This window comes from Alligator sinensis, unplaced genomic scaffold, assembly GCF_000455745.1.
Source record: "Alligator sinensis unplaced genomic scaffold, ASM45574v1 scaffold442_1, whole genome shotgun sequence".
NCBI classification, from domain to species: Eukaryota; Metazoa; Chordata; order Crocodylia; family Alligatoridae; genus Alligator; species Alligator sinensis.
Genome location: NW_005841829.1, coordinates 8,055,237 through 8,066,100, shown reverse-complemented (window position 1 = coordinate 8,066,100; position 10,864 = coordinate 8,055,237). Strand labels below are relative to the sequence as shown.

Genomic DNA, 10,864 nt, shown 5'->3' with positions numbered 1-10,864 from the left:
AAATCAGAGCCTCTAGATAAGGTAGCCAAAAGGCTTCCCTCACTGGGAAATTTAAACCCCATGCCCAGCTGCTCAGGCAGGGCTTCTGGGCATGGGGGATCAGAGGCTTCCAGCAGGGGGAGATAAAGGACTTCCTGCATGAAGACTTTAAACCCCACACACTTGGCAGCCTTTCAGCTCCCCCAGCTGGGAGCCTCTGACCCAAGCTCAGCAGTCCCACCAAAGGTGCCACTAGGGAAAGCCCTTGAACCCACCAGGGCTGACAATCGGCTGATTGTTTGCCTGAACAGCCCCAGGTGAACCAGAACCAAAACTGTCTGGGGCTGGGTCCAACAATCAGCCAGTGGTTGAACCTGGACCCTAGGGACCTCACAGTCTTGGACCAGACCCAGAGCTAGCCAGCCTGGGGCCGACAATCAGCTGATTGTCAGCCTTGCTGCAGGCACCAAGCTTTCAACTCATAGGTGAAATCCTCAGTGAAGTCATAACCTCTGGCTCCCCGTGCACTGGCGCAAATGCTCTATGGGTGTGTGCGGGGTGAGGGCTTTAACTAAAGAGGTTCTGAGAGCTGCTCTAATTAAAGCACCCACAACAACATGTGTATCAGCACCCCTGCTGCCATTTTTCAGCACAGGTATGCTGATACATGTGACACTGGAGTCTGCTGGAGCACAGTAATTACCATGCTTCAGCAGACTCAATTAATCAAGTCTACTCCAATGCACTGTAATTACAGCGTGTGGGAGCAGCCTTGCTGCACATGTATAGGTGCCCAAAGTGACTGGGATCTGACTCCTGATCCCAAAATTGCAATTCTTTACCGTGTACACATGGAATCAGTTTCCATCATGCCATTAAATAAATGTTTGCCAGAGAACCCTGAGAAACAGATACTAGATATTACAGCAATATGTAACAAGTAAAGCAAAGAAAACAAAAGCGGGCATTAAACAGTAGAGCACAACAATAAATGATCAAAGCAAAGCCTTTCTTAAAGAAGGGATCACTTCTGGGAGAACATAGAAAAGGAGGTACATTTTGCAGTGGATTAGTGATATGCTTCATAGAACAATGAAGTTTTTAAAACTTAGGCGCTACTTTCCAAGCATCTGAGATAGTCATTTTGGGGATGCTCCAACATATACAAGGTTTGTAAGGCTGAAGAATTACTGTAAAATTAAGCAAATCAAACACAAAGATCAGTGATTCTAATGGTTCAGTATTCCAATCTGTGTAGTCAAATTCAAGCTTTTGTAAATTGTCCCCAGAGTTTCAAATGCAGAAAAAAAGCCCTATTATTATTTAACACAATGGTGGGTCAGCTACTGATAAACATCGAAGCACCAGCAAAGAAAGATGAGCATCAAACAAAGAACAAATTAGCCTGAACCAAAAGGTCTGAAGCAAGGTCAAGCCATCCTTTTTAACGCAAGGGTGTCAAAGATAGGGCTGCTCCGGACTACAGGCTGCATCACCTGATCCACGGTGCTGCCCGTGGGTCTCGGACAAGCCCCATGCCCTGCACGTGGGACTAGTTCAAAGTGTGCACTGCACGGGGCACCCACACCAGACCACCCCTGTAGGCTGCATCCAGGACCAGCACAGATCGTGCCCACAGACCAGACCAGTACTCCAGATCCAGTGCACAGAACTGGTCCAGAGCAGGTGCTTTGCAACACACACCTGGACTAGGCCTGCACTCCCCACCAGTCATGAATCCCACATGCAGTGGGCAGGGGCAGAGCCAGCACATGTGCATGCAGCACACGGGGCCAGTCCAGTGCATACCCTGGCTTCAGTACATGGCTGATCTGTGTACACCATCTGGACTGCAAATGGCCTCATGCCTCTCTTCTGGACCACATGAAAACCTCCTGTACAGGGAAGTATATACTATGTGTACAGATAATATATCCAGTAATTACTTGGAAGACAGCAACTAACCTACAGGTAAAAAAAAAAAATGATGTTCTTTTCCATTTCCTACAATTAAGCTATTACCTTTTCTTTCCACTGATTTTACTACACATGAAATAGAACACAATAAAGATACTAGATTTAATACATCAGTAGGAGATGGCAAGAGAGCCATTACATTTAAATAAAACTTAACCAACTAGAAGAAAAAGGGGAAAAAAGCAAGCAAGTGGAAGGATGAGCTTGATACTCCTTGTCCTAAAGAAAGTTTCTTTGTCTAATGAAGGGGAATGTTTCTATCTTATTCAGCCTCAAACATACTACAAGTAACAAAAAAATAATATGTACAACCAGGAAAGTCACCCCAAAACAATCAGGGTAATCTGGGATCTGCGCTCTGTCCCATGGCATCAGGGAGAGGTCTCCCATAGACCTCTTCCAGGAAGGAGGAACAACTGGGGATGCTTGGTCAAGAGTCCCATTACAGACCCATTCCTGACTAAAACTACACACAGACACCTAAATACAGACAACAGTTCCACCCTGGCCTCTTGGTGAAAAAGGATTTACAGGAGGTGACTGCTCATGGACATGAGCTTTATGCATGAAGAGATTTGTTCCTGGGGATCTAGATTTCAAAGAGCTTTGCATACGAACTCCAGACCCTAAACTATATTCTTCACTTCCTGTCCAAGCACATTTTTCCCTAGAGCTGTCTGCATTTCAGAGGCAGATAAACTTACGTGTAAAGTTTTTATCTGTAATTTTCTTTAGGTTTCTAAGTACTTTGTACTCTCTAGTACAAAAGGAACTAAAGAACTGTACATCCATTATCACTATCCTTTCAAATTTTCTTTCAGTCTCAATAGTTTCAAAAACTCCTGGATTACCCATGTTGACCTCTTCGCTTTTTCATGAAGACTGACTATCACACTGAAGACCCATAGTAACAGTTTGTCAACATGATTTCAGTTAACACCACAAAACCTCAATTGAAAATTTTAAAATATTTCAAACCAATTAAGACTGTAGTCTGCAGAGACCTGCTTTTAACACAGGTCACCTCAGCTACCTAAATAGTACTCCAGCACAAAATACAAAACTGGATTCTTAGGAAGGAAATCAAAAGCTAAATATCTCATAGCTGTAATGAGCTAAATATCTCGTAGTTGTAATGATGCCTACATTTCAGATGTTTATGATTCCGGCATCTAGCAATTAGCACAAACCATGTGATTTGAAATATCATGAAGTATAGGTGAAAGCTGCATAATTTTCCTAAAGGGTTCTTCCAATAAGATTTTCTGATAGGTATCTTATGTATTCATATTAAGCTGGCTAGGCTGGAGATACATGACCTGTAGTTACTTCACAAAGCAGTTACTTTTTCCTCAGGAATGCACTCAACTTACTTTGTGCCAGTTTCAACTTGGACAGTCAAAAATATGGTATTATGTATCGTTTTCATGCAAGGAGTCCCACTGAAATAGTCTGGAGTCTGACATAGTACTAATCAATATCAATACACTGACAAAGGACTCTAGGACTACCCTCTTATATTCACACAACTCCTATGATGTATGGATACATGGGCAAAAATGTTAAGGTAGGACTGGATCCAGGCCAGGAAACTGCTGCAAAGGATTTGGTTGAAAACAACTCAGAAAAACGTTTGCACCTACCTAAAAATGTTTCCCTTGAAATTTATGCCTAAGATACCTGATGGAGTTCCTTTAAAAACACCACATTAATCACAATAAGACATACAATATCTTCAAGATAAGCAGAAGCCATAGTGAAATGCAAGCACGTTATAAAGTTTAAGTTAAACATCCAGACTCTCAGTAATTCATAAAGACAGGGGCTTTCCTAGTGAAATGAAGCTGTTTGATTTACCTTGGAATAAAAATGCTTTGCTGGCATTGTGTAGTCCTGACACCTGCATAACTCCAGTGGTCGTATTCACAAGGTCCAGTTCTGTGATAATATCAATTTGTAAGTCAGGATCCATTCCAAATCCAGCAACTGTGAAAGAAATTGAGGCAAATCAATTTTTATTTTAAATCAAGGAATTAAAATAATGAAGATAAACTAGGACAGAAAAGTATATACTATATGTACAAATAACATATCCAGTAATTACTTAAAAGACAGTAACTACCCTACAAGTTAAAAATAAAAGATTTTTTTTCCATTTCCCACAATTAAGATATTACCTTTTCTTTCCCACAATTTTACTGCACATGAAATTAAACACAATAAAGATACTAGATTTAATACAGCAGTAAGACATGGCAAGAGAGCCATTACAGTTAAACAAAACTTAAGCAACTAAAGGCAAAGGAAAAAAGCAAGAAAGTGGCTAGCAACACGCGCTCACATGCACGTGCATGCGCGCGCGCACACACACACACACACACAGTAAGCTATACTATTACCAATGACTCACTGAAGTCTGAAAATACTCATTCCATATCTAGTTGCATCTCCTCTTCAGTATTAATAAATTAAATTACTTAATTACAAAATTAACTACATTAGATGTAAACTAAATGCATAAGTTGATCCTGAAAGCCATTATAATAGAGAAAGGATTGTCAACTGGGGGTATGCAGAAAGGTGCTAGGGGGTATGTGCAAGCAGGCAAGGATGGAGCGCTGCCATCCACCACCCCACACTGCTGCCTCTCAGGAGCGGGGGAGGGGGGACACATAAGGGCAGCGGCTTCCCTCTGTGGGCCGGCTAGGCACAGGGGCGGGGGGGAGCTTGCACACAGTGGCCTCCACCACCATCCAACACCCCACACCACCACCCCATGCAAGCCCCCCCCCGCTCTACATCTGGCCACCACCACTTGCCGCCCCCCCACCCCCTGATCTGCATCCAGCTTCCGCCACCTCCCCCTGCTCCACGTACAGCCACCACTTGCACAAGGGGTACACTCCTTAAAAAAGTGTGAAAATCCCTGTGATAGAATATACTATAGCAGAATTTCTCAACCCATGGGTCATGACCCAAAAGTGGGTAGCAAAAATATATGAAAGGATCAGAAACATTTTTTTAAATGCTTGGGGTATGGGCAGGAGCTGCCTCCGCAGCCCAGTGGGTAGGACCCACCGGGCGAGGGCAGAGCAGGCCAGCAAGATTTAATGCTGCTGCTGCCAGGACTCCCGTGACAGCCACACCGCCAGCAGCACAAGGAATAATGAATGGGGGGGGGCCACGCTGTCCTCACCTTCTCCCACTGCCAGCCGCTCGTGCGTCAGGCTCCAGCTCTACCTCGCCACCAGTGCCCAGCTACCACTCCCTCCTCAGGCTGTGACTGTACCCTGGGGGGCAGCGATGTGGGAGGCAGTGTGGGCAGCTTGAGGCGAGTAGTGGCAGCCAAGCCATGGCATTAGGGTAGAGCTGCTGCCCAGCACACAAGCAACTGGCAGCAGGAGAAAGTGAGAGCAGTATGGCCCCCCCATCCATTACTTCTCATGCTACTATGGTACAGCTGGTGTGGGGGTCCCGGCAGCAGCAGCAGCTAGTCTCGTCACCCTGCTTACCCCTCCTGTGTTGGGTCCCAACTGCCTGTGACTGCCCAGCCAGACTACAGCCCCATGCCTCCTGTAAGTGCACAAATCTGGGGGTTCACATGCCCCCCCCTCCCCACATACCTACCCCCTACCCCACACATTTGAGGGGCTGGGGGGGGCCGCAGGTCAGGGCTAAGGGGGTGGGGACCTGTGGGTTGGGAGTGAGGGATGCCAGCAGGGCCAGGAGGCAGTGGGTCGGGAGTGAGGGAGGTCTCAAGTCCAAAAAGGCCGAGAACCACTATCCTATACCACCTTGATGGAAATGGATGATTTTCATACCTTCAATACAGATGAGAGAGGCTATTCATGTCCAAATGCAATTTAAAGTTGTTGTACATATTGAGGCTCAGAAGTTAAGGACAGTTATATGTTTATCAAACACTTTAGATGGTTAAATATATCACATTTATCCAGCCAGAAATAGGAAGAGACTGTCCTGGGGCCATCTGTCAACATGGTGATTGATGTACTATCAGATATGTGCTTGGCATGTAGATTGAGAACCTCTTGTAGAATCCAGTCATGTCCCTAATGAGTTTTGCAACTAACTTAATTAGGAGCAGGAGGAGTAGGCTCATAAAGTAAAATCCTAACCCCACTGAAATCAATGGGTAAAACTCCCAAAGGCTTCAAGGGGCCCAGCCATTCCCTTGGTAAAGTATACCCAATTCTGCTGAGCGTTTTCCTATGTTATATTTAAATCACTTCCTTTGGTTTCTTTCAGGGCTGGTATATCTGAAAGAGTTAGACAGCACGTGTCCTGTTCTCAGTTTTTGAAAGACTCTCTCAAAAACTATTGGGGTGGATAATGAACAAGAAGAAATCAGAAATTCTGTTCATAAATCAATTAGACCACAGAACTCTCTCCTTTTCCATTACTCAAGTATTAAAATACCTTGGGGTAATATATTGTGCTAATGCAGATGACACTATTTCATAAAATGCATGAAGTATTAAAAGTGACTGAAAAGATAACTTTAAAAACTCTTCCTTTCACCTCTGTCCTTAAGCACGAATTAAGAGCGCTGTGTACCTAGCAGGATTGGCCCCTATGACAGAAGACTTCACTTCATAAGAACAGTTCTGGCTTCCACAGAAATTCTATTAGAGTGTATTGCCTTTATGCTGTCATGTGAATATAAGGCTAAACACATTTCTGTAGAAAATTCAGGCAGCCTGCAATGAACTTGGGGTAAACTGCTCCTACAGTATAATTTTCTTAAACTCTCAACAGTGTCACTGGGCTTTAACATACTCTTCAATCCATTCCAGATGCTCAGAACCCACAGTGCTTGTATTCCAATGAGATTTTATTTCTTTTCCTTCAGCTGGGTGCTACCACATTCGGTAATAGCATCCAAAGTCTCAAGTGAGAAACTATGCAGCCCGTCGTCTCAATATCAAACCAGCTCTTCCCAGCAAAAATCATCCTAGCCAAATCTAAAACCACAACTATGAAAACGTATTAATAAAAAATACATTCCTTTGACCAAAGCAAAGAATGATCAAGTTAGTGAATAGTAACAATAAACCTGGTATTTATAAAGGTCCTGCACTGCATCACAGCATGGAGTGGCACTGCTAACAAGGCATCCAAGTCTAGAGAGAAGGGAGTAGCATTCTGCTCTTTAAACAGCACACACAACAATCAGAGGAGGAAACATGTTGGCTAAGAACATCAAAGCCAAATGGTACCTTCTTTTTTTAAGGTCTCATTCAAAAGAAGAATGCACAAACTTTGATAGTAAGGGTAACGTTTTAGGAAGAAGGAAAGGCTGGGCTGACTCAGCTGAGATTGGAATGCTTGGTTCCAAAGAGTAATGGGCCATCCAAAAGCCCAGTCCAGTCGGACAGCTTTTCTACTGATATCAGTCCCAACATGTTGTATACTGGAAGGATGAACCATTAAGCCATGTTTAATGGGGTACATTCACATGAGTGCACCAGTGCTCTTTGCAGTGCCTCAAAAGCTTCTGAGGTACCGCAAAATACACACTGCACACGTGATTTGATTCCCTGCACTGCATATTTGCAGCACAGAGTCAAATTCAGATACCAGGAAATCCCAGTAACAAAAAAAAAAACGCACACAAAAAAAAAAAGCACACGTGGCAGCAGTGTGCTCTGCTCAGAACTGGAGCCTGGCAAGCCAGAGCCATGCTTCGGCTGCCAGCCAGGCTCCATGTGCCTGGATCACCTCCACTGCAGCTCCAAGATGCACCCAGGACCTCAGATAAGGCTACTGGGGCCAGCCCAGGTGCTGGCCCCAGCCTCCCCCACTGCACCTGGGGCAATTTGCCCCACACCAGAGTGCATGTGCAGGGCTGTTCCCCAGGGAAAACTAGCAGTGGTACACATTTGCTAGTTGTCCCCGAGGAAACACATATGTGCGCTTGTATGGACATGTCCATGAAGTCCAACGCTGATCCTACAGAAGCCAACTTCAGTGAGAGTACAGTTGTGTCCTAACACAGCAAACAGAGGTGACCCCATTAAGTACAGTAGCTTCAAACTATTTTAAAACTGCTTATTTGAGACGCAGAGACCAGATAATCAACTGGCATAAATCAGCATAGCTCTACTGACTTATTTGACATCACCTGAGACTTTGGTCACCCCAGGTTCAAACATTCTTAGCAAGAACATACTTTGTTGCTTGAAATACCTGTTCATTTTCTTGTACTGGCTCTTGAGATTGCATGCAGACACTCAAAATCCTGGTCATTTAATAATTAATACATGACAAATCAGTAGTTTCCGTTTTATAACCAGGTTTCTTTTCCCTCTGTGGTCTCCAGGCTCAGAGATCTTAACTAGGAGAGTTATGTAAAGAGAACTATGGGCACATCAACGGTATTTGCATCCAATATGGTATGCTCTGTCTCTTAGTAACAGAACGAAAAGCTAGAAATTCCTTAAACATTATTGTTTTCAAGTTGTGCAAATTATGGATCTTGTGAGGGGCTGACTGTCTTCAACCCCTGTACAAGTCAACAGGCCAAATCTTTAGCTCAGTTTCTTATTCGGGAAAAACTCCAGTTGCTTCAGAAGTTTGCCTGAGCAAAGATAGAAAAATTCAGGAGTCTGGGGATTTGGCCCTATGAGACTTGAAGGCACTGTAGTACATGAGAGGCTTAAGCCATATAATTAAGAATGTCAACAGGAAATCCCTCAAACAAATGAATGCAGCCTCACAGCCCTTGCAACTTGCATTGTCTGCCTGCACCTTTCTCAAGGATACCCGAGTCCTAGTGATCAAAGAAAATTCTCTATAGTTTAATTATGCTTTCATTGCACCTGCTTATATTATGTGATAATGTCTATGCATGGATAGACATCCATGTGATGATGTGTAGAGAGATGATGTGTAAATACATACGGTTGCACTAGAGAAGGAACTTTAAGTAAAAATGTACTTAGCACAATCCAGTCATTGTCTAGCACATATTTTCCATTTGAACAGCAGCATGAAGTAAACTCTAAAACATATATTCCATTTTTGACCATTAACAGCACTGATGCCTATCATTACACAAAAATAACTTTCCAAGGAGCTCTACCATTCCAAATAATTTAGTCTCAAATTAGTCTTAGCAACCATTTTGAGTGTCAATATGCAATATCAATGTTGCAGTGGCTAAGAGAACAAGAGAAATTTTCTCCCTAGGCATCTTTATTGTCACACTCTACAAGTTCAAGTGACATTCGCTGATGGGGCAATACTCCAATACTTTATTATGTTAACTGCCATCTTAAACTTTGATTTCTAGGGAAAATATAAATTTGTGCCTATAGTAATTTTACCAGGTTATTTTCCTGAAAACATCATTTGCACATCATCCTGAAAATGTCCCCCTCACATACTCTAAATCCAAGCTTATTAAGAGTAGTACACTACATGAGAGTAAAGAGAACAAAGACTCCACAAGAAAAAAATGTGTTTCTGCTATATTATTTCTATTAACTCTTTGCATCAGGGATTTGTAGTCTGTATCTTGCCTGTTACAAGTATTCCCCAGGTCTTTAAACCTTCCTAAATGCCCAGGGAGGCTACATTTCAGTTCTCAATAAAGCATGCACTTTAATAAAAATGGCCCCCATTGCAGCCAATATAGCAATACTTGTGGATGAAAGATATCGAGATAACAGCTTATGCGTGTGATCTGCATATGCATGCCTTCAAGATGATAATGAGATTCCCTCTTACAGATAAAGCCCCTCCTAGAAAGCGTTTGCACTAAATAGCCAGAATTAAAAATGTGCCAGTCTTCTAATCGGCCCAAAAGGAAGACTGATCAGCAACCTCAGATTTACAAAGGGAAGCTTTCTGATCAGGCTACGGTATCAGGCGTATGGCAATGGACCATGTTTAATGCCAGCATCCTAAAGGACCACGTTTAATACCAACATCCTAAAGGACGCTCCCAACATTATTAAATGGGAAGCTTCGTGGCAAAACTCTGCCTTGCCCTGTGGTCCCAGAGCACTCTGGAAAGCAGAAAAATCCAAAGGGACCTGCTCTTTCTTTCCTTCTCAGGCTAATGCCCGCTTCCCCGCAGCTTTCACCTGTTCTCACTCCAAATCCTCTCCTTTCATGAACAAACAGCAGGGAGTGAGAGAGGCAGCCTGGGCTTCCTGAAACTTTTCATTATTGAATCTTGCCTCACACATGCCCCTCCTGAGAGACCGCTTCTTAAGCGCCGCAAAAATGAACAGAGGGCAAGAGGGCTCACCCGGAGGAGCCGGGCAAAATGAGAAAGGTCCCCAAAGAGGAGCCTGCCAAGACAAAACTCAGCGGGGAGGATTCCTCCCTAGACCCCCCCCCAACCCAGCAGAACAAGCTGCAGCTCTGCTGGGCAGAGGTGACTCTGCCAGCTGGGCATGCTGAAGCCACCCGCCTGCCCCAGCAGTCCTTGTCCCTGCTGTGCGCCCAGTTGCCTGCCTGGCAAGTGGAGAAGGAGGGCTCTGCTTGGGCAGGGGAGGCGTGCCCCACACCTGCGGACCCCCAGGGCCAAGCCTGCTCGCCTGCTGGCCCTGGCACCTGTGTTGCATGGCAAGGGGGGAGAAAAATGCCCCCTCCAGCAGGTGCCTGCCCTGTTGAGCCAGGAAGGGAGGTGGGGGATGAGACCTTTATGGGAGTGAAAGGTGGGGGGATCCGGAGGGGAAGCAGGGGTAGGAGAGTCTGAGACCCCGAGGAGAGGCAGGCAGACGTGGGGGTCTGAGACCCTGCTGGGAGAGCAGGGGGGCGGCCCGAGACCCTGCTGGGAGGAAAGGAGAGGCAGGAAGAGGTCTGAGACTCCCAAGGGGAGGGGAGGGGGTCCGAGACCCCGAGGGGAAGCGGGGGAGGGGCGGGGGGGCGGCCCCCC

General features: G+C 44.9%; 1 protein-coding gene across 1 annotated transcript in view; it reads right to left on the bottom strand.

Moving 5' to 3' along the window:
- NELL1 (neural EGFL like 1) overlaps nucleotides 1–10,864 on the bottom strand; it is a 537,948-nt gene that overhangs the window by 526,372 nt on the left and 712 nt on the right. The window contains exon 2 of the mRNA XM_025199761.1: nucleotides 3,814–3,942. Within this exon, the coding sequence (XP_025055546.1) occupies nucleotides 3,814–3,928 (115 nt within the window). The 5' untranslated portion in view covers nucleotides 3,929–3,942. The remainder of the gene's footprint in view (nucleotides 1–3,813; nucleotides 3,943–10,864) is intronic.